Source organism: Papilio machaon, chromosome 21, assembly GCF_912999745.1.
Source record: "Papilio machaon chromosome 21, ilPapMach1.1, whole genome shotgun sequence".
Taxonomy (NCBI): Eukaryota; Metazoa; Arthropoda; class Insecta; order Lepidoptera; family Papilionidae; genus Papilio; species Papilio machaon.
The window spans coordinates 4,699,395-4,725,009 of record NC_060006.1 but is presented as its reverse complement, the minus strand read 5'-3'; the positions used below and the strand labels follow the sequence as shown (position 1 = coordinate 4,725,009).

The 25,615-nt window shown below is 32.3% G+C and overlaps 1 protein-coding gene across 1 annotated transcript; it reads right to left on the bottom strand.

Moving 5' to 3' along the window:
* Positions 1–2,484: 2,484 nt before the first annotated feature.
* LOC106714577 (TWiK family of potassium channels protein 7) lies at positions 2,485–4,190 on the bottom strand. Its single transcript, XM_045683263.1, has 2 exons — positions 3,593–4,190; positions 2,485–3,464 (listed from the first exon to the last, which is right to left on the bottom strand). The coding sequence occupies exons 1-2, from the start codon at positions 4,188–4,190 to the stop codon at positions 2,668–2,670; spliced, it is 1,395 nt and encodes a 464-aa protein (XP_045539219.1). The 3' UTR covers positions 2,485–2,667.
* Between the last annotated feature and the right edge of the window lie 21,425 nt (positions 4,191–25,615).

Sequence of the window (25,615 nt, the reverse complement as noted above, 5' to 3'; positions counted from 1 at the left end):
ATCCCAAGTTATTTCCTAATCCCATAATAATTTTGAATTATGTCCGGAATAGTTGTCTGTCGTAAGTACATTGTTATGTTAAAGTGTAGTTATTCTATTGTTTTGTACCCACAAATAGTAGAAATTGTTTCTGTAGGTCGTAAACGACACATCTTTGTCGTATCGTTAAATTATATTAAACGAGCTGTCGCCCGCGACTCCGTCGACACGTATTAAAAAAACTTCATTAGTTGCCTATGTGTTCTTCCAGACATTGTTCTACACCTTTGCCAAATTCCATCGAGATCCGTTGAGCTGTTCTGGAGATACCTTCAAACAAACATCCATCCATCCATCTCTAAATATTCGCATTTATGTATAATATTAGTATGATTAATTATGTTATGTTTAATTATTTAATTATTTTTAGATGCATTAATTTCATTTTTTTAAGAATCACAAGTAAGTCATAAACAAGAAGATATTTTAAATTTGCCAAATTTAAAGCACTTTGAATATTTTAAACTCAAACCAACCTTACCGCAAGATTTCCACTTCCCGAGCCTAATTCCGGCGCAAACATAATTTTATTTAATTAACTTTATGCCAGAAATATGAACTCTTAACTCGACGTCATCGCGGTAACGAGCGATATTTAGAGTTGCGTTAATTAAATCAAACTTTAGTCATAACCTCTTAATGATACCAACACCAGCTTTAAGTTAGATAAAGGACTTAATAACAAGGAAAATATTTATGGGTATATTCAAATAAGCAGCATGAATAAGAAGATGCAATTCTTTTAACAGTGAAAGAGCCAGGTCAACTTGCAGACGACAGGCGCCTTATATAAGAATTTTATGTTTCTGCTTTTTGCTTGATGAGGGTAGTACTAGACTTTCAAATTACCGTTCCCTTCCCATAATATACTTTAGAAAAGATTCATAGGAAAGGGGCTGCACAGACAAATAAAATATCTCCATCCTACCCCATTCCCACCGTTGTGAAAAAATAACAATTTATATTAAATGGCATACTCAGAAGTTACCAAAAAAAACATCTTACTAATATTATAAATGCGAATGTTTGGATTAATGGATGTTTGTTTGAAGGTATCTCCAGAGTGGCTCAACGGATCTTCATGAAATTTTACATAGATGTACAGCATAGTTTGGAAGAAAACATAGGCTAATAGTCAAGTTTTTTTAATTAATTCCGCGCGGACGGAGTCGCAGGCCACAACTAGGTATAATATAAGATTGAAGTCAAAGCGAGTAAATTAAAATATATTTCTATTTCCAAGAGTCCCAAAACGGACCGTTTAACTAGTATCCATCGGAATTTTGAGTGTTTTGGGTTGTTAGCATGTGGGACCGCAATTAAGTTTATACGATGACGACCTTCCTTTGAACAAAGACGGAACGGAATGGAGAGTAATGGCGATTCATAAATAATGTCCCACTAACTCGTGGTAATGATGTTCATGAAAATCATAGTCGTTTTAGATTAAATTCAATATTAATTATATGAAAACTTTATATTTATTACATTATTTCTATATCCATATATATAAAAAAGTCGTGTTAGTTACACTATTTATAACTCAAGATCGGTCAAACTGATTTAGCTGAAAATTGATGGGGAGGTAGCTTAGAACTAGGAGACGGACATAGGAACTTTTTTTGTATTCCGCGCGGACAAAGTCCCGGGTAAAAGCTAGTCTTAATATAGACGAATTCAATGTAAAATGAGAAATTTTATTTATACAATTCGCTTGCTGACAATATCTTTTAGTGTCAATGGATTTATTTTGGATAGTTTTAGTGTTTAAATAGGTGATTGCCTTGTACGGGTAAAATTGTTTATATTGTTTTGTTGTTATTTCTCATTTACATTTATAGGCAATTTCAATATAGATCACGCTTTATTATCGGGAGAAATTTCGTAACTAATCAAAAATTTCTTATACTCTACGAGGCAGTAATATTAATGTTCCAACGAAATTAAAAATTAAAATATCATATAATTTAATGTTACTTAGAAGTTTTTGTTAACTTTGTATATTAATAATGCTTGTCGCATCGCATTAGGGGTCAAATCATTTAACATACAAAATTAAACTCCAGAGTTATTAATTTCTACGTCATATCATTTAATTCCTTTGATATTTTTAAAGAAACGTTTATAAAGAATTGAGTACTTATAGTTACGTTAACTATTACAGCGTACACACAAATAGGGTTTAACAATTTTTAATATTACATTTATAAACCACATTATTCCATTAGACTATATTATATAATCACCATTCATATCAACTTAGTAATCAAACAATTCAGTCATTTCCTTACCTCTTTAATAATTGTATTTGAGTGCTAACGAACATTCAATATTATCTACAATATCTTCGTATCCGAAGACAATCAAATTTAGCTTAAGTTCCTAATATGTTCACACATCAACTCAATTGTATAAATGCAAAAGTCTTTGATTATTGTTGTTAATATTAATAACATCTAATTACATTAGGACACCTTCTTCTGATTCATTCTCTTCTTTAACCATATACACTGATCTACGAAATACTCCATCACACTTTGAGCTCGATACATGTTGCAACATTTCTGGTAGCGTTTCATTATCTGAATTTGTCAACGTGTCATCCGTCAAATTCGTGCTATCGTCCCGTCAAGATCTTTGCAGGAACTCAGGCGCCAACATCTTTTGTGACGTCACTTTCATCATCTTCTCATGATGTCTTAGACGATGAACGATCTCATCATGGAGAACGTTAAAACACATCGCTGTGAGAGCCAGGCCGGTCATTATGTAAATGGAACAAAACCACACTGTGCCGCTAGATGCTCCATTCTTCTGTGTTACTCCTGGCGCCAAATGCCCGAAACCAATAGTACTGAGACTCATAAAACAGAAATATACACCGTCAATAGGACTCCATCCCTCCAGTTGGTAAAGAACCAACGCACCGAAGAATATATAAGTAAATATCGCTGCCAGACACAATGAAATCGGGGCAAGAATTGAGAGACCGCGGAGAGAAACTCTTGAATCGGTATCGGTACAACTCATAGAGTCACAATCTCTAAGAAAACTTAATCCTTGTGTCTTATCCTTGATAGAATTCGTGCTTAAACTGTTTGCTTGGGAAGCTGAAATTATTGTCCCTGATGGCGATCGCACGTAATACGGTTCTTGTAAATGCAGAGTTTGAGTTCTGTAATCATCTTGTGTTCTAACTTTACCTTTTTGTTCTTTAGTAGCCATCGTATGTTCATCGAGACAACAGTATCCACATTTTGTGCAAAGACAACAACATAGTGCTCTACTAAAAACGCTTCGAGCAAGCCTTGAAAGAAGGGCACCGACGACAGATAAATACAAAAGCGTTAATGGTATACCTATCACTGCATATCCAATTGTAACTGCTTTACCCAATGCTGTTCTCGGTGCTACACTGCCGTAACCTGAAACAAAATCACACATTAAATCTCACACACACACCACAAAAATGAGACTGCCATATTTGCAGTATTGTTACGAAAATTTAGTAAGACATGCAATAATTTTGTGGACAAAAAAAAAGAAACTTTACCAATCGTAGTGAGCACTGTTAGGGAATACAAAAACGCTTTTGCAAAATTCCATTCGTAGTCGTCAGTAATTAGAGCCGGCGCTGACTCCAGAGCTCTGACTCCTCCATATTGCTCGGTTACGTCCGCGGCGACCCTCGCAACAAGCTTTTCTTGGAATCTTGCTATCTCTTGAGCGGCCAATCTTGTCCAATTTTCTTTATACAGAATATTCAATGACACCGTTATTTCCCATATACTTTCGACTGTCTGAGATCTTAGTTCAGCACTCGCTTGTGCAATACTACTGTTAACTTTTGACAGAGGTATTGTTTTTTGATTCTCATTACCATGATATGACGTAGCTGCTAGTGTTTTTTGATGAACTTTAGCAGCACTGCCTTCAATTGCAAGGAAAATAAATGCTCCAAGTAAAGTATAAACTAAAAGTAAAACAAATATTCCTAAATTGGTAACACATCCAGTGATTAAACTTTTCTTTTTGCTCTTTCTGGTCTTGAGGCAAAAACAGCAAGTAACCACTTCATCGTTATTATCTGCTTTGGAGTTTTTCTTATATTTTCCATTAGCGTTGTTCTTTTTCTTAACAGATTTATCCATATTTAATTCTATTCTCTAATTTGGCACATATGTTCCATTTAAAATATGTTATACATCAATCATTCATCTGAAACAAAAATACATATTTTAAAATCGATTTTTATACTCTCGCGAGTTTTGAGGTAAATTAAATAAAAAGCATTTCCAACATTTCCAGAATTATTTACTAAAGCATTTGACGCGTTAAGAGTGTAAATAGTTGAAATTAAAAACCATAAATTCCGTGAAATACGTCACATTTACTATGTTCAATGTAGTCCTTATTTTAAATACTTAAGTTTTTGTAGAAATATAGGTAAATTTAATGCTCAGTTTACATTATTCCGATCTAGCTGCCGAACCCTGCGCTGAATTACAACTGAAAAAATGAAACTAGATTGTATTGTGTAAACCCACACATATTGTAGGATTAAATTTTTCCAGTTGGATTCGATCGCAAGACTGGATTAATGTAAACTGGGCATAAATTACCGTAACCAGGCAGTAAAATAATTACATATAATTAATTATACGTTTGACTTAGCTGTTCAAATTAAAATTGATAAGATTGACGACGCTTTCCCAAGTATAAAGAAGATTGTTTGAAGCTTAATAAAGAAGCCGTATAAAATAACAATCTACATAATATTCAAGTGAAATTTATAATCAATTTCAGATTTTATGGGCACGGATCTCGGTCGGAACCCATCGGGGCGCGCGAGGTGTAATGAAATAAGTCGTTTAAATTGAAATAGAGATTTCAATTGTGGAACATTAGGCACGGAAGAGGCTAAAACTCGGTAATATTGAATTATATCTCTGATTTATGCAAAATCTTTATCAGTGGCGACACCTGGAATTGGATTTTGGTATCACATAACTTGAAGGGAAATAAGAGGGATGCGATTATTTTTTATTCCATTTCAAATGTTTTATCGGATTTTATATTAATATCGAGAATATAATACTATTAATATTTAAACAGGTTTTAATTTTAGTTTAAACCTGTTAATTAATTAGGTAGACTTTAATTAATTCCATTTTTCTAGTGTAAGCTGCTCACATTTCTTAGAGATATTTTTCTGGATGCGTGTTAGACAAGTAGCTTAATGTCTAGATTAATTAATTACTAAGATTTGGAAAGTAAAAAGCACTCAAGGATTCTTAACTTCATATTCGTTTCATTTCGTTCGCTTGTCGTAATTCTAGACAACCTTATGTTGAAAAAAATCACTTTATATCTCACGTTTCAGCACTTAACTACAAGTTCACATTGTGTAGGTCGACCAACTTCACAACAATACAGACAAGGCAGACCTATTGAGGTGGGTAAGCACAAATGTGGATACTGTACTCGTAATAAACTGACGTGGAATGGTGTTCAGAAATGTTCCTTTATGTTTCTAAAACTTACACTAACCTAAATGTAGGGAACAACATAAATTGATCGAGTTACCGTAACAAACTATGAACACATTTTACGAGCAGATTTATCACTCGAAATACCGCACAAACGATACGAAATTTGAATGTCCACTTTTATAGTTTCGCAGTTAAACAGTGTATTCTATTTTATTTCTGTAGATATCCGATGTCGTAAACGATCCGTGGTGAATAGTGTAACAGATCGCATTATCGGGGGTTCATTTTACGGGTCTAATGAAGCGTTATTGGCTTAATTCATACCCACCAATTGGCTGTAAACTGAAATTTATTTCGGACCCGTGAAGACATTTATTGTAATCGACACGATTTATTTTATTCAGTACTCAATTGATTTACAAAAGGAAATCGATAAAATATAACAGAAATGTTTTATTGTGTCAATATTTAGTATATCATTTAATTGTCCTACTTAAAATCATTTAAAAGATTTCTCATACTAAATTTACACCAGGAGTTATGTTAAAAATTTAAGGCAGTACATTTAATATAAAATTTCCTAGAGGTGCACACCGAAATTTTTTTATGAAAAATAAATATATTGCACTAATTTAATTTACTCTCGAAATTTTCCACGAATATCTTTACTGGTACATCGCAAATAAGCTTAAAGTAAAAAACATTACCGTTGAACAAAACGAAAAAAGAGAACAGTATAATTGCTTCTTCCGTGATATACTTTTGCGAAAAGTAACCCCTTTTTCACGCCAATTTAAAAAAGGGTATAAAATACTAAAGTGTTTAGCGGATGAGCCTTTTTCTCCGGTTATCCTTTATCCGGATATAGTCGTTGGGTTTCTTATCGACGAATTAAAATATTATTCCTTGTACTTTATACAGACCACATAATTGATGATTTTGCTTTTTTAATTTTTGTTTTATTCTCGTTTCACAATTTTACTTGAATTTTACAAAGTAATCTCTTGTGTACCGGATTCTAATCAAAATTATTCACCAAAGACAAACTACAATTTACGCTAAAACTCGTAAACTATTATTTCTAACTAGCTGTCCCCCGCGACTCCGTCCGCGCGCAATAAAAAAAAGCTTAATAAGCAGAGCTGGGCATTAACTCGTTAATCCGTTAATCGTTAATTAACGAAGTTAACATTTTGCTTAACGGATTAACTTTTAAGTTAACTTCAAAAAGTGTTAACGCTTTTGTTAACTTCCGTTAAACTCAACTTCCGTTAATACAAGTCCGTTAATCGTTAAATTAGAATCTTAGAGACGTGCTGTCATTTTGTTTAAATTACGTGCCACGCCACGCTCGTAAGTTCAACTATGTTGTGCGACTGTCGGCGACTCGAATGGTGAACTAACGAGTTGATAATTGATATATGTGAAGTTCGCGTGCAAGTGTGATGCATCAGAGCGTCCGGGAAAGACGTGACCAACAGGACAAAATCAAAAGAAGGTTCGAAATAATATATTTCATAACGAGTATATAAAAGCACGAGTATGTAATAGCCCACATTCAGAACGCTCGACTCTTCGTCCCTGCAATACGCCACTTTTTGAGCAACTGTATTAAAAACACTTTTTTGCTTTTTCGTTAGCTATTCCAAACTCGTGCGTTCTCTTTCCCAGCTGTCAAAATAATGTCTATTAAATAGAAAAAACCAACCACGAAGTTTTTACAAAAAAAAAATCATTGAAGTTTTTATGATTTATGCAAATATTTCTAAAAAGAAGCTCCTAATTTGTTCCAATATCAGATTTAATGATTTGATTCAATGCATTAGGTTGGTTTCATTTTATTTCATATCAATAAAAATAATTTACTGAAGACTTCGCTGTTTGTCATAGTTCCCTTTGCCTACCCAGAATGGTTCACCCATTCTGGGTAGGCAAACAGGAAAACAAAAAAAATCTCTGTTTGTATTCTTTTACGGTTGGAGCGATTTTCAAAACATTTAATTAGTTGAGTTTATTGTTTTTATTATTATATTAAATTGCTTCATTTTTTCGCAACTGTATTAAAAATAGTTGTTTAGTACATGGGCGGAACTGTCATTACAACTTGTTCCAACTGTCAACCCTCACCTTCGGCTTCGCCTCGGCTCGGGTAGACATTTGTAATGACAGGCTTTCCGCACTCGTAATGAAATACATACATACATGCATTCATACTTGTCTCTAGGTCTAATGTTTTATAGAATAAAGATTAATTTTTATATTAATAAAAAACAATTTTTACATTAATAAAAAATAATTTTTATATTAATAAAAAATAATTTTTATATTAATAAAAAATAATTTTATATTAATTTTTAAAATTAAAATAATCAAATTAATATTTTAAACAAGTGTCGCAACAATAAGTGTGAAATAAGTATGTATAATTTTGGTATGGTTAACTGTTAACGATTAACTTTAACTTGCGTTAAATTTTCGAGAATTTAACGCTTTAACGATTAACGAAGTTAAATTTTTAGTTAACGAATTAACGATTAACGAAGTTAACTTTTCGATTAACTGTGCCCACCTGTGTTAATAAGTAATAATTAGCCTATGTGTTATTGTATACTATTTTCTACGTCAGTGTCAAATAAATTCAAGATCCGTTTAGCTGTTCCGGAGATACCTTCAAACAAACATCCATCCATCTAAACGTTCGTATTTATAATATTAGTAAGATTAACGCTTTCTTACATAACTTTATAACATTAGCTACCCTTGTTTCACAATAACTCTTTACTTTATATAATTTTTTTCCAAAATAACTAAAAAAGCCAAATATCGTAATGGCAGCCTTGTATGTGTTCCATAATCATCATCTCCTTGGCCTCATCTCAACCACGTAAGTCGATTTTTAATCGAAACGAAGTAATACTTAGTTATTTTTAGTATACACGAATATAATATAGCGCAACAGCCGTATCTACGCCACTGCGCTTCTCTGTTCTTATAGTCTTTTCCTCTAATTGTGTGTTTCCGAACAGCTAAACCAAGTTTATGGATATGTTTTTGTCAGTACAAATATTTGATATACAAATCATCAACCTGCCCTTATCCCTATGGGTCGGCACTGTATGTACTACTCCTCCATACATCTCTATCAGCCGTCATATCTGAATTTACATCTTTCACACAATCCATCCATACTTTCTTTGGTCTCCCTCTACCATTATAGCCATCCACTTTGTTTATATGAAACTAGCTTTTTCCCGCGACTCCGTCCGCGCGGAATAAAAAAAAAAAGAAAGCCGGGTAAAAATTATCCTATGTCCTATTCCTGGTTCTAAGCTACCTGCCCACCAATTTTCAGTCAAATCGATTCAGCCGTTCTTGAGTTATAAATGGCGTAACTAACACAACTTTCTTTTATATATATAGATAGATATAGATAAAATATTTGATATGCAAATAAAATTATAAATTGTAAACTCGTAAACGCCTTAAAAAAAGCAAGCAAAGAAAATCTTTGTACATATGAAAAATAGCCAATAAAGCGTCAAAAATCTCATAAACGCGCCTCAAACTGCGAGACCGTTATCATTTTTATCGTTTCCTTTATGACCTATTTTCATAAACTGATAAAGATTTTTATAAGAATTTTCACAAAGAGACGTACGGTTTTAAATTTTAATATAATTTTATACAAGGGAATTTTAGATTGAAGATTTCGTTTGATTATATATTTATGAATTAAAAAAATATTAGTAAAATAAGACAATTATTAAATAATTTTCATTAATTACTTTTAAGATCGCGATATATTTATGTTCGACGTAACATACGTGTGAAAACATATTTAGCTCAAAGTCATCATTCTTCTTTCTTGTTTAAAATATACGTTATGTGATTTTTATGTAAAACTAGCTTTTACCCGCGACTTCGTCCGCGCGGAATAGAAAAATGCACACAAGATAAAAAAAGTTCCTATGACCTAGTCCTAGTATCTCCTAGTTCTAAGCTACCTCCCCATCAATTTTCAGCTAAATCAGTTCGACCGTTCTTGAGTTATAAATAGTGCAACTAACACGACTTTCTTTTATATATATGTATAGATTATACCAAAACCAAAAATAAATATCAAAAAGATCAGCAAAATTAATATTACCTTAATGTTTCCTTCGTTTTACTCTTCTGTTAAATCTTTAACTTTACAGAATCATACTTTCCATCCATCTTTGCCTTGTTTGAAGAATTGAATTGCTCGAAATGAGATTCCTACAGTTGACTTTCTTTACTTATTTGTTTATGGTAAATATTTAACCAGAAACGATGTAGATATTCCAAGAAAACTGCAATTACTCATTTTCACTTATTGTTACAAATCTGTCAACATGATACGTCTTTCATATTATAGTAGATTTTAATATGTTTATTAAACCATTCCACAATGGTTCGACCATATTTAATAACTAACACGCACAATACTTAATTATAAATTTGAATTATATTTTATTTTAGAAACTTTGATTACAAATTTAGTCAATACCAGAGACTGGGTGCCGGTCTAATTCCGCCATCTTGACTGAAGATATGCGCATGCGTGGTCCCAACCCTTGTAGACATGCGCTTTGAATAAATATTAGAGACAAGCAATAAAAACATTTCCAAGTATGGTTTATATTCTACTTAACATAACATTTTTGTTTGATATCTTTATATATAAAGTTTACATATACTCCTGTTATTTGTAATTAGAAGCAAGACTGAAAACTTAATTATGTCATACATTAGTTAAGTTCACCTTCAGAAGCGTTAATAAGAGTCGAAATACACGAACCATCCAGAGGGCGGCGGTAACGTGTATTACCAACGCATAAATATATGAAAAAGCTTATTAACTAGCAATGTAGTAGTAGCATATGAGATGAAATGTTTCTGCGTTACAATGCAGTACAAAAGTATGGTTGCTTTTGCGTCTATTTAGTTTGCTATGAGAAGCATTTTTTTATATAACAAACATAGCGTTCCGTTTCATGCATTATCATTTGAAATATTATGTGAAACTATTTTTTTTTTTTTTTTTGGATTTGCACGTTTATAAAAATTGCGATATTTGAGGATATCGTTAATAATACATCTTAAAAAAAGATATCTTATACACATAAATGTTTTTGGTAAATTATGAATTTAATCATATTTTTTTATGATTAAAAAATGTTTTAGCATGTTCATCTACAATGAGTTTCCATCGCCGAAATATATCTATCTATGTTTTTCAAGGAGAATAAGATGACGAGAATTTTTGTATCGATCATTATTTTTTTTACTGAATGAACGTTACATTTGCTGGTATTTATACATCGAATAAATTATTTTAAAACAAACTTTGCAAAGCAAACTGTTTACCCACGGGTTCCTAAGCTAACAATTTTTGTTTGAAAACTTTTAAGAAATCAAAACACCATTTCAATTGCCCTCAGGGAAATGCCAAGTCAAATATTTGAATAATTTCAGTTACTTAGCTCCGAGTCTTAATGTTGTGCGCCATTTGCAAGGTGACTTTATTATGAAAGTGTGACGTGCCATCGCCTTAACACAATATTTGGTTACTCAATAGTAAATTCCTAAACTAAAGTTAGCTTATTTTTTTGCTGCTAGTACTATTTTGCTTAGGTTTGTTTGTGTATTTTTTTAATTCGATGCTGACAAAGTATGCGTAAAATAGCTTATAGATGGACCCCGTGCTGATTCAAGTTTTAATAGGTCACACAGGCGCGTTTTCGGAATACCTGTGCAGGTTTAAGTGCAAGACGAGCCCCTCGTGCACCCGAGTTCCGGCACGGCGAGAATCCCTGCTCCATGCCCTAGTAGAATGTCCGGTTTTCGGAAAATACCGGACAGATCTTGAATTAGAAATAGAAGAGAAATTAGAAAATTTTAATAAAATAATATGCAATAGAAAAAGTAGAGAAGTTATTGTAAATTTATAGCGAAAAATGTATTTCTTAACCCTAACTAGATTTTAATATTTATTGTTTTACCTTATTTAAAAAAAATGTATTTTATTATTCTACTTAAATTCTTGTGTTTTATTAGTGTAAATTAGAAAAAGCTACAAAATAGCTTTCATGAAAATAAAAAAGATAAGGCGGCATAGTGCCGCCCCAAAAAAAATCATTGCGCTAAAACTGGTTTGGTTCAAACTGGTTAGAATTAGATATGTAAAGTTGGAATTGTATTTGCAGCTAATGGTGATTATTTTCTTCGATATTTACATGACCACTGTATTTTTAGATGAAATCTTGATGTTCTTTGAGTTCACAACGAGAGAAATCATAGGGTACTAACAATTTTCTTTTGCGAACTTGGCGTGCCGCAAACGTATCGGAGGAAAGTATATAGATTGCAAGCACCGCAAAAACACTTTATTTCACTAAAACTTTTACTGGTTAACATTTTAGGACCAATAACTGGCATGTATAATAAAAATGCAAACCTAATTACATTTATTCTAATAAAACCATGTACTTTACTTTGACTCCACCTAACGCATTATTACAGAAATTATTTCTGTTTATTTACAATGTATTAGAATATATGATAGTTTTACGTTGTTTATAAATTTTTACGTTTCTATGTTATAATTAATTCAATGTTCAATTCTCATTTAATATAGTCTAAACACGTACAAGCACATGTATATATCAACATATGTTTAATAACAGGAATTAGAATCGAGATCCGTGTAATTAACAAGCCACACTCTGCGGTCACAAGTTCGTCAGACATCGTGACTGAGATTTATGTGACCGGGTGTATACTATCTGTTTCTGCAAATAAAAACATTAAATACAACTACATATTCGTCTCCGCCAACGCGTCTGTAAGATGAAAATTCGAATGTTTTACACAACTGCAATATTTGAATTAAAATTATGACGATATCTGCAAAATTAAACGCTTACTTACTTTTGCATAATATTATCCCAAATAATGTGATAGAAATTAAATAGATTAGGTAATTTAAAAAAAAAAATATAAGTAAAAAAATTCATCTACATTTCTACATAATAATAAATAGTTTTTTTTTTTTTTTTTTTTTTTTTTCAGTGGGATATGATTAAATATTTTTGTAATACGGCTGCTGTGGTATACTCACGGCTAACAATAGTTACAGAAAATCTTCAGATATTTGGTTAATTTAATTGAATCATCTATATTCTATACAAGCTGTCGCCCGCGATTCTCTCTGCGACGAAATAAAAAAAAACTTAGTAGTCTATGTGCTCTACCAGATCATGTTTTACATCTGTGCCAAATTTCATAAATATCCACTGTAAGGTTCCGGAGATACCTTCAAACAAACATCCATCTAAACTTTCGCATTTATAATATTACAGTAAGGAGTAAGATTGCATCTATTGAAAATTTTGAAAGTTATTTCCAATTAGAAACTAGATTTTTTTTATATAATTCAGCAAAACTAATTCCGGTTTGTTGGCAAAGCATGTGCGACCGCAATGTAGACATGGTTTACTTATACATTAATATCAGGACTTTAAAAAAACAACGAAGATAAATTGCAAAGGAATAAGTTACATTTCTGGATTTAGAATCGAAAAAATATAGAATTGCAAAGTCGTTGACGTCAGTATTTACCGTCTGCTTCGTGTTAACAGAATCTTTGGTGATACAGAGAATTGTTAAAAGCTGCCTTTGTTTTAAGATAAAAGTTTGTATTTTTATATTTTCCTATAAAAGTCAAAAACTATTTAAGATACTGTTTTGTTTTTAATTGACATAAAAACCCACAGTTTTTCTATAGATCACTGAATACAGTAAAACATCGATAGCTACGTCAGCATCAAGTCATCTAACACTTTATCGGTTGTTGCAGAAATTATTTATGAGGTTGAGTCATTCGCATCGAATGAATGAATGAATGACTTTGCATTCTGAATAAGTACGTGCTTTATTTTAAATCTATGGCGAGGCAACCATCTTTGATATTAGTCTTTGACAACCTGACAGCGCTCAATGTTTATAAAAGTTACCATGAACGTTAGAGTTTGTGTATTTCAGTGTGTGTAAAGTGTAACAATAATTGTGTAATTATAATTAGTACACTATTATGTGACTTATATTCATAATATTTTGGCAAACTTACATCTTTATGAACCACAGCACATTAAAAAAATTAAAACGATTTTTTTTAAATTTAAACTACTTTAATTGTTTAAACATTTATCATTATTATAAAAAAATTATGTAACCTTAAAGTTCTATTTACATTTACTAATATAGGCTACGAACAATAGAAATTCCTAACAGAGAAATGTTAACAGTTGCTCCCATAGTAAAACTGGTTCAAAGCATAGTTTTCCTTGTTATTTTCCGAGGCTTGCTAAAAGGCAGCTTAGATGCCTGTGGTAATCTTTTTGCTGAAGGAAAATACACTGATATAGTTTAAAATTTAATATAAGTAAAATGTTTTTATTTCAATGAAACTCACTCAAATTCTATCCTTTATTACAGTACTAGCTGTCGCCTGAGACTCCGTCCGCGCGCAATTAAAAAAAAACATAATATATAGTCTATGTGTTCTTCTGGAATATGATATATATTTGCCAAATTTCACCAATGTCCGTTGAGCAGTCATTCTGGTGATACCTTCAAACAAACATCCATCCAAACATTCGCATTTATAATATTAGTAAGATATAAAGTAAAATTTATTTCTCAGGTAGACATATGAATTTATGTAATGAATACGTACGCCATATTGAATTTGTTCTAATTAATTGAATAGGCACGAAATCTGTCTTCAAATAATTTACACACAACTCGAAATATTAACCGTTGGTTACTGAGCCGAAAATCCCTGTATAAAACATATCGTCATTATGTCATTACGTTTTAAATGGGGATTTTGGTTTCAGAAACCCTCGGTAAATTCATCATAATTAAATTTATTCTCAATTTATAAACGTTTTGCGTGATAACATACAAGCTTTCGGTGGTATGTTTATAATTATCGTGTGTCAATTGTTTCTTCAATAATTACATTTCTTATTATAAATCTACATTTCAAATTAATATTTAATCTAATTTTATTAATGTTTTGTCTTTCTGCTATCTGTTAAGAAATATGACATCTTAAAAAAACTGTTTAAAAAGTGATTTTACTTTTTATTAAGATTTCGAATAATTTTTAATTCTGTTTGTATTCAGATTTATTTTTAGTTGTTGACTAAAAGTTTGAAGAATGTCAATTTGATGCACTTCTTTTGAATATTTTTTTATTTGTATATTACCTTTATGTTCACAATAATATTCGAAAAAAATCCTAGGCTTTTGTGTTAAAAGTTCTTGTACGCTCCATTACATCACTCAAATAGTTTGTAGTGAGCTAGAACCGCGGATTGGTTTCAATGCTTCACACGTACACCCGAAATTATTATTACTTGCAACTAATAATTAACATTAATTAACTCACGCGTATCGTGTAATTAGTAAACAGGTGTATCACCGCATAAAGTTCGTCACGTTACGTGACATGGATTTAATTATGAATTCTGATATTTTAAGCTAAAAATTTTAAATAAAAATGCCTTATATTTTATACCGAGCAATTCTCCTATCTAAAATAATTGCTAAACGAATTTTATAAGAGACAAGCTATGTAAAATAATTATTCGTTTAACATAGTTTCTTAGCCTCACTAAATTAATCGACACATAACCGAGTTATGGTTAATTTGCTCAATAAAATAACCTCCAGTAATAGATCCAGTTACACAGTTTGCCGGGAAATCTTTACGATATCGAATATCTATTGAAATAAAACTGAACGCGGTATATAACGACTGAACGGTAATAAAATAGACATTCAAAGCTGTAAACGTTGCTTGTAAAATTTTAATGCACTTTATCTAGTTTCTTCGTATGTCACTAATTACTATGGCAGTTTTTACCCGGTTGACGACCGAATTATGTCTTCTATATGTCCATTCTTGGGTAGCGGCATTCTAAAGAAACGCATAAAAACAAATGATCACGTCCACGTGACATTTTCAGAAAAAAAGAAAAATAATGTAACATGATTTATATATTATTGTGTAAGAAAATATTTTTTTACAGATGTTACATGATTTTGTATTAAAAATGATATTTAATTCATGAATATTATATGTTAATCTTCAATCTATCTCTTCAAATATGCGAGTAGTGTAGTCATAGATTTGTTGATATATGCGATCTATAAGAGGGTAAATTATTCCAAGTTTGACCCGGTACGATTGGTACGGTACGTGCTTCAAACATCTATCACACGTCGTTTGCATTGCTATCAGCTCCCACCTATCCCAAGATAAATTGACTACTGGATTCCTTGCATTACAATTTAACATGATATTTGATATATATTTTATGCGTAATGAAGGTGCGATTCTAGATTTATGAGTTAATAGATGTCTCCAGCAACTCTGTCCGCGCGAAATTTAAAAAAAAAAAACTTAATTACAAACCGTGTTCTATATCTATACCCAACTTCTTCGGGATCTATGGAGCCGTTTTGGAGATACCTTGTAACAAACATTCATCCCTATAGGGCAGAAATTACACTCAAAATGGCATACTTATTTTGACGTAATTAACAATGACTACCTATACAATGGCGCTTGTGGCAAATATTCGTGCTCGATTACATAGGGTCTACACGATTACATAGTTTGTGATATGTTATGTATCCTTTCACCATTCATCTTTGTAAACTAAAAGAAAGTATAATTTCTTTTTTAAATATTCAAAGATAAAAGACTTAGTATAAAATTCATAAAAGCAATAAAAGGAAACTCGGTCAAGAGGAATACAAATATTTGTCGAAGTAAAACTAAAAGAGATACTGAATCGATGAAGTCACAAAAGGAAATTACCTTTTATTGCATACAAACATTTTGAAATATTCAAATAGTATAAAATTATTATAATTAAAAATATTTGGCAGTTAGAAAGTTTGTAGAGTATTAATTATGGTCTTAATTTGTGCACTGGAACATTTATAGCCGCACTGAAAGACTTATAATGGCTTAAAACTACACTAAGAGATGTCCATAGTACACGAACTACAACTATCCCCACCCCCTTAACAGGAATCTGAGCTTGGCACTTAGTTTGATTCAACCAAAGTTATGATTTGCTTGTAAATAAGATTTAATGTTTATATGTATGCACAAAGGTTCTGTCACAAGAGAATATCCGAGTTAATTGGTTTTTGGTTGTAAGATTAGTTGCAAACTGTCGTGAATTAATTGCTAGCATCCGTTATAGTTCTTGAACATTGTATTACTTTGTCCGCAATGAGTTTGTGCACATAACCCGATTTTCCTTTTCTTAAACGTCCCTCCGATATATATATATATATAAAAGTAGACTTGTCAGAACATAATTTTCTTATAAACGCTAACGTCAGATTTTAGATACCAAATATATCTACGTGTTTTTTTTTTAGATTCCTTACAGATGGTTATTAAAGGTCGCTTAGTGTAAATTTAGTGAGATAAAACGCTAAGGAACTGCTTGTGTTTTTTTTTTAGATTCCTTACAGATGGTTATTAAAGGTCTCTTAGTGTAAATTTAGTGCGATAAAACGATAAACGCTTGAGTAACCAAGAATCTGAGTATGGCAGTTAAGGACATTGTTAGCATTAAATTTGTATGACTTAATAAAACTTTTTACTGGTGAAATGCTGGCATAAAAGGTCTTATTTATAACTTTGTTGCGAAACAACAGTATTTTAAACGTTTAGTTTATCTTTTCTCTTTGCATTCAAACACATTCAAACACTAATTTATTTGTTAAAGTTTGTATCTTAAAACGAATCTAAAATTGTACTGTATCATTCTATCACAAAATCCTGAACATCGGAATTGAACAATCCTTATTATTTTTATAAAGCAAACGAGCAAGCGTTGCCTATCGTTAATAAACGAAGGGGACGCACAAAAAGATATTCCCATTCATTCCTCAAAAGGAAAAGGTAGGAAAGGAAACAGGATTAAAATAAGGCCCCCGTAATGCAGTCATCAGACGAAACGCGGAATGACATTCACTTGACGCTACTCTTCTGTGTTGTCGTGATATTGCACCGGATGAACCCATTCGTACAACAGATGTTGCTGGCGATCTGTTAGTTATGCTTGTAGTTTATACCTAACCTTACTTTGTAATGGTTGCTAATAAAATTATTAATTAGGACTAAACATAATGACAGTTTATAATGTAAATGTTGGTGTTTATAAATAAATTTCAAAACATAGTAACTTTGTTTTAAAAGCACAATTTTTAGGACAGCTTAATTTTCTTTTTAATTAAACGAGGAGTAACCGAGTTAAGATTTTAAATTTTGTGAATACGAAACGGCGAGCGCTTGTTTACTTAAAATCAATGCTACGGAATTTTGATGCATTGTTTAAAATGCCAAGTTAAATTTTCTTGTTGAGAATTTGACAAAATAAGTAAAGAAAGAAAACCAAGAAGGAAAACGTATTATAAAATTAAATAAATAACAAGAAGAAAAAGTGTTTCGATAGGAATGTCTACACTAGTGCACTTTTCTATTATTTACATTTTTCTCTAGCCGTTGGTTTTCCTCTGCCTCATCCCTCTAGTTATCTTACTAACATTATAAATGTGAATACATATTAGGTCCTTACATATGAAATTGGCGTTTTTCGTACTGGCCACTTTAATCACGAATTTCTCCTCTTTGGTAAGGAATTCCAAATTAAAATTTTTACAGCTATAGACTCATGTATTTGTGGTTCGATGACCGTCATTCATTTGTTTTTTTTCTTCTGTTTTTTTCTGTTTGCGTCACTCTTTTTACAAAATGGAAAACTTAAAATATCGCATTATTTACGAGTACGAGTTCCGCTGTGGCACTAGTGCTGCGGAAACGACTCGAAGGGTGAATGATGTGTATGCCGGTCGTGTTGCAAAAGAAAACACAGTTCGTTTTTGGTTCCAACGTTTTCGTTCTGGAAATTTCGATCTGCAGAACAAGCCCCGTGGACGGCCTGAGACTCAAGTTGATAATGAAGAGTTGAAGGCTATTGTGGAAGCGGATCCATCGCAAACCACGTCCGAGTTAGCTGCAGGCTGCGATGTTAGTGATAAAACTGTTTTAATTCACTAGAAGCAAATTGGGAAGATTAAAAAGCTTGAAAGGTGGGTACCTCACGAATTGACTGAAGCAAACCGGCAAACGCGCGTCGACTGTTGCGTTACATTACTAAACCGGCACAATAATGAAGGTATTTTAAACCGAATCATTACCTGTGATGAAAAATGGGTTCTTTACGATAATCGGAAGCGCTCAGCGCAATGGTTGGATCCTGGCCAGACAGCCAAATCCTGCCCCAAGCGAAAATTAACCCCAAAAAAGTTACTTGTAAGCGTTTGGTGGACTAGTGCCGGTATTGTTCATTACAGTTTTCTCAAATCTGGCCAGACTATTACGGCTGATGTCTATTGTCAGCAATTGCAAACCATGATGGAAAAGCTAGCGGCTAAACAACCTAGGCTGGTCAATCGCTCCACGCCACTGCTGCTTCACGACAACGCTAGACCACACACTGCGCAACAGACGGCTACTAAATTAGAAGAGCTTCAATTGGAAAGTCTAAGACATCCTCCGTACTCCCCGGACCTTGCTCCAACAGATTACCATTTTTTTCGAAATTTGGATAACTTCTTGTAAGGGAAAAAATTCAACTCCGATGGGGCAGTCCAAATCGCCTTCAAAGATTTTATTGATTCCCGTCAGACTGGTTTTTTTAGTAAAGGGATCAATGAACTACCTATGAGATGCCAAAAGTGCATAGAAAATAATGGTTCATACTTTGATTAATTAAATATATTATATTAAAAAATATTCGACTTTTTGTTCCTCCCATACAAAACGCCAATTTCATATGTAAGGACCTAATATTTAGATTGATGTATGGATAGATGTTTGGTTGAAGGTACTTCCAGAACGGCTATATGGATCTAGTATGAAATTTGATATAGAGAAGAGCATAGTCTGGAAAAAAATGTAGGCTACTAATTAAGGTTTTTTTTTTTAATTTAGCTTTTTGATAGCTAGTATTTAATTAAAAAGAGAGAAAAATATTAAACATTAACTGAAAAGAGTTTTGGTGTATCAATGTAATAAATTGTTCATCACTTATAGCTTAAACAATTTGTATCGAAACTATCTAACTATTTACTGAATCTCTTTCTATCTTATCTATTTATCTCGTTAGAGAAATGCTAGTTGATATGATGTGTGGTCTCAAAACTATTCTAATCTGTAACAACTTTACAACATGCACTAAACTTGAATATTAACTAAAAAACAATGTATTATTCTGTAGTCTTTGTTAAGAAAATGTTATAAATGTTTTGTTACGATTAAAATCTTGCTCTTTAAAAAATTAGAATATACAAAAGAGAACATTTTCAGTAGATTAACAAGAAAAAAATACAAAATATATTAGAGTGATGAAACTAAAATAAATCTGGCATAAAAATATAACGACGACTTTAATACTCTTTTGTTCGTCGCCCGAAAAATATAAAAATACATTTTAAAGTAACAAAAGGAGCTTGTCCTTTAAAGAATTTTCAGTATCACCAGCCATCTCGTTATCTCAAACTAGACGGCAAATACTGACGTCAACTAAGAGATACAGCATGGTAGCATTTCTGCATTTCTACTGTATAAAAAGCGTTTCGTTGAGTCGTAATGTACTATAACAGTGTTGTAATGTAAAAAAGACTAACATATTCTCTCATAAGAGAGATCTCTTTTCAAGTAATTCGATTTTTTTTTAAATTAAGATCAATCACAATGTAAATTATAAAAACAAATTTATTTAATTTTGAAAAGCAAAGACAGATATCCTTGAAGAGTAGGCGAATTTAAAATTAAGTACGGTTGGTTTAAAACGCCTCTACGTTACCGGCAAGAACGACAGGTGACGCTTGCGTTGTCTAAAACAACTTTTAAAATGTCGGTAGTTAAGAGTTTTGTATATTGATAAAATTAGAGTGTCTTTATGTACAGTCAGCTGTATAAATATAGTGGCAGTCAAGATATCCAAATATATAGGAACATCTAAAGTGATCAATTATATAAGTACAACCAAAGTCGTCAAATCATTTGAAGCTTCTACTCTGCGCAAAAACACCGGAGCGTACACATCGTCATATATATGAGTACATTCAAAGTGCCCATAAACCTAGCTAATGCAAAAAAAACCTAGCTAATGCAGAAAACTACTTTAATAATAACAATTCAGATTTAAATACAACTTTAAAAGCAATCTGAAAATTAATGGAATATTTTCAATGTTGTAAAATTAAAGAATGTAAACTGAAAAGTTTGAATGAGTAATTACATTACTTTAATAAAATAGTATTCGACCGCTCGAGGCAAAGTCAAAATTGAATTGAAAAGTTCAGTAACATTTTAATGCAGCGACTACACTTGTAATATTCCTCTAGATTAATGTAATATAAGTTTTTTCATGGTTAATTAGTTTTTATCTTACTAATATTATAAATACAAATGTTTAGATGGATAGATGGATGCATGCATGGATGTTTGTTGGAAGGCATCTACGGAACGGCTCAATGGATCTCGATGAAATTTGGCACAAATGTAGAACATACACTGGAAGAACACATAGGCTACTCGTTAAGTTTTTATGCGGGATGCGGGACGCGGACGGAGTCGCTGGAAACAGCTGGTATAAAATAAAAATATATCAGTAAAAAAACTTGATTTATTCATTAGATGAAAAAAAAAGTTTAATAATAAATTCTATCGAAACTCCTCTTAAATTTGTACAACCCTTGTCATATGTCATATTGCTTCATCTTCTAGTTAAATATTTCGCCCATTCGAAAACAGAATAAGTAACAACTGAATACTTTAACAGTGGGTTTCGACTGTAGTATACCTTGTATTGACAAATATTTTCATCTATTACGTTATCTTTGAATAAACTAAAACAGTAATGTGTCAATACAAGTGTCACGGCAATCAAAACTATGTATGTTATCAAAAAAACTATACATTTTAATAATTTATTTTAACTGTAAAATAAGGAATTGCAAGTCTTAAAACAATTTCATTTTCAATTCGGAGACCGTAATTTTATGCGACAGGTGATGTCCAACAAATTCCACGACGAAACTTTCTAAGTCGTAGAAAACTTAAATCGTAATTGAATTATTAAAGGACGTTGAAAATCTTATAATTTGTGTAATATTTTAAAAGAACATTACAAAGAGGACAGTTTCACTTTTTTGATTTTACGTCAGGCAAAATATTTGATAAGTATTTTCAAATAATAGTCCCAATATATCAGCTGATAATTATATCAGCTTTCCGGAACGGTAAACCCTTGAAATTTAGTTGCACCCATCTACGAGTATCTAATTTTTTTATATCAAAAGGTAGCAAGCTTGCAAACGGCCACCTGGGTTCCGTATCTGTATCTAATGCCTGCAGTGCTGATATTTACTTGCGATCACGTCGCGAATGTAGGTGTAAAACAAAATAAAACATTAAACATTCAAACCATTACAATGGACTAATTACATTTGTACTTCTTGAATTCAATGATGCATTTGTAGATTGGACTTTGATTCAAGTACACTGTAAACGCTCATTTTATGCGTCTTCCAATTCAAATGTAATTTTCGTAACATTTATAAAGACAAGAAAGAATTACTTACTAATCTAATGACAAACCTATTTTACTCTTACATTACGTACTTGTATTTCACCAGTGAAAGCCGACGATAATAACAGACTGTTATGTGCATCTTCACCAAAATTAAATATACATTAGTGCTCTGTTTCAGTGGAACCTCTAAATGTTACACCACGTTCTCAGTTACTAAATGCTGTCCATTTAATTAAACACTAACTATTCGACACTCACGTAAGCGTGTCGAACATTTTACTACGAATGCAGGTGAAATAACACGAAGTTATTCGGACGTAAGGAATTTCAATTTTATCTTTCCTCTAACAATTCTCCGAAAGTCGTGGTATTAGTAAAATTCTTTAACTTCTTGATATTATTAGAAAATACTTTTAGTCTAACTGTGAATATTTGTAATCTAGTATTTTCACCTGTTATGGGCGCGCCCCAATTGCCTCCTTCATTACATTACCTTCTAAAACTATGCGAAGAAATCAGTGCTATGTTTTTCCGCTGTAAGGTTTGGTGTTTTATACGTTTTTATGGTTAGGTTGTAATTCTAATGTATATATGTGTTGTTGTTGTAACAAAGAATTCGCATGCAATTTGGTCCGCACGAGATAAAAAAAGAGTCAGTAGACTTTAAAAGTTCATCTAGATCCATTCAACCGTTCTGGAGTTACATGAAAACAATCACATCCTTAATTCAATCCATCCAAACATTCTCATTTATATTATTCATATATTACTAGCTGACCTGCCAAAGGTTATGTTTTGCAATATAAATTATTTCTAGGGAATTTCTAATTTTAATTTAGTCCAACAAATAAAATAAAATGTTAGTGATGGAAAACCCTTATCACCGAGGGGCATAAAAAATAGATAGTAACCGATTCTCAGACCTACTGAATTTAAATATAAAATTTCATAAAAATCACTCAAGCCGTTTCGGAGGAATTCGGTAACTAACATTGTGATACGGGAATTTTAGATTGATGGTAAGGTTTATAGGCAATTATTATTATTATAAGTAATAAAAGCTATCTTCATAAAGGTTATTGCGTGTACAACTTAAAAAATTTCAACAGGACTTTGGCGTTTCATAAGTAGGAAAGTTTGCCCATAAAATGTTCCCCGCTTACAAAGCTAACGGTGTTAAGGAAGATTAATTCTCCTGTCTTGAATAAACTACACAAAGAATCTTAAACTTTTGTATGCAGTACTTAATTCAATACTTTATCTGGAGTTTAAAAATATATTTATCTCATTTTTTACAGTGTAAATCACTGTAAAAAATGAGATCTTCATTAGATTTTGTTCAAGTCCAGGTGCGTTTCGTTAGAAATTCCGGGAGTCTCTCCAGTCTTTACTCGCTAAAATCTATCGAGAGGTTTTAGCAAGCAAAATTCCACATAACCCTGAGTCTCCCCCTCCCCCGCCAAAGGCTGGATATCTTTAAAAATTTCCCTCGATTAAAAAGTTTTCCAAATAAAAGGAATTATATTTCAACAATTCATAAATTAGGAAAATCTGTCTTATTAGTATACACAAAAATATATCGTCTTGAAAAAGACTTTAAACCATAAATCTGAAGTATTATTACAGCTTTCACTTTAAAATTTACCTTTGTATAATAAACGCTTTCAATTAAGGGTCCGTAACAAACTTAACCGAAAACAGTCAACGAATAAAGATTTCACAACAGCTAATGAAAGGAAACGCGGTCGAGTGCTGGGTAAATATTTATCAAGGGAAAAACTGGAAATAAGGACGTGCAAGAATCGGGATACGGGGCTTTAGCATTTTTAAACGAGAACGTAGGTGTTGTCATACATGTTTTAGTGTGAGTTTCCATTGTAGTACTACAGGTGTTCATTCAAAAACATATTATTAATCGCTGCTTTGTATACAACGAAGAGGACATCAAAACATAAAGATACAGTTGTTTCTGCAGTAGAAACACACAGATCCAGATGCATTTCCTTTTAATTTCTTTGAAAGCAATTTAATTTGTAAATAATTCAATTGTTGAAAACTTTCATGCGCTATAAACTTATTAATAAAGATGAACCCTGTCGGGTCCGAAACTAGTCGGTGCCGCCATCAATAAATTAAATGTAAATCATTCGTCTAAAGCAGGGATCCCCAAACTATTTTGGACATGTGAACCCCCTTTTCCATAATTAACCGTTTCCACAGACCCTCATGGCCAAATTATCTACTTTTAAGATCAATTATTTTTTTTTTTTACTATTACTTAGGGCAATAGAAGAAGACAGAGTGAGGATTAGCAATGCTTTAAGTTCGATCTCAGGGGGTCAATATCGACCCCCTAAGGTTTGTTTCATGTCTGCTATATTAAAAAGAGTCATCTTAATAAAACAATTCTCTTTTGAAAACAATTGTTTAGAAAAATCATAAAATATTTTAGAATAAAATACTATGATAAAAAATAACATTGAAATCTGAAAAAAAGTATGTCTAGCAATTGAATTGCGAACGGATTTTCAATACAACGATCAACAAAAGGCCAGCCTCCGAAATACCAATTCAATTTCGACTAGTCTACACTAGCGAGGTCGGGGATGAAGTTTAATTAAAAAGTCAAGTCGGGCTCCGTTTCGTTATAACGCAAATTAATTTAACATGATCGAGAAAACAACATATATTAGGTCCTTACATATGAAATTGGCGTTTTTCGTACTGGCCACTTTAATAACGAATTTCTCCTCTTTGGTAAGGAATTCCAAATTCAAATTTGTACAGCTATAGACTCATGTATTTGTGGTTCGATGATCGTCATTCATTTGTTTTTTTTCTTCTGTTTTTTTCTGTTTGCGTCACTCATTTTACAAAATGGAAAACTTAAAATATCGCATTATTTACGAGTACGAGTTTCGCCGTGGCACTAGTGCTGCGGAAACGACTCGAAGGGTGAATAATGTGTATGGCGGTCGTGTTGCAAAAGAAAACACAGTTCGTTTTTGGTTCCAACGTTTTCGTTCTGGAAATTTCGATCTGCAGAACAAGCCCCGTGGACGGCCTGAGACTCAAGTTGATAATGAAGAGTTGAAGGCTATTGTGGAAGCGGATCCATCGCAAACCACGTCCGAGTTAGCTGCAGGTTGCGATGTTAGTGATAAAACTGTTTTAATTCACTTGAAGCAAATTGGGAAGATTAAAAAGCTTGAAAGGTGGGTACCTCACGAATTGACTGAAGCAAACCGGCAAACGCGCGTCGACTGTTGCGTTACATTACTAAACCGGCACAATAATGAATGTATTTTAAACCGAATCATTACCTGTGATGAAAAATGGGTTCTTTACGATAATCGGAAGCGC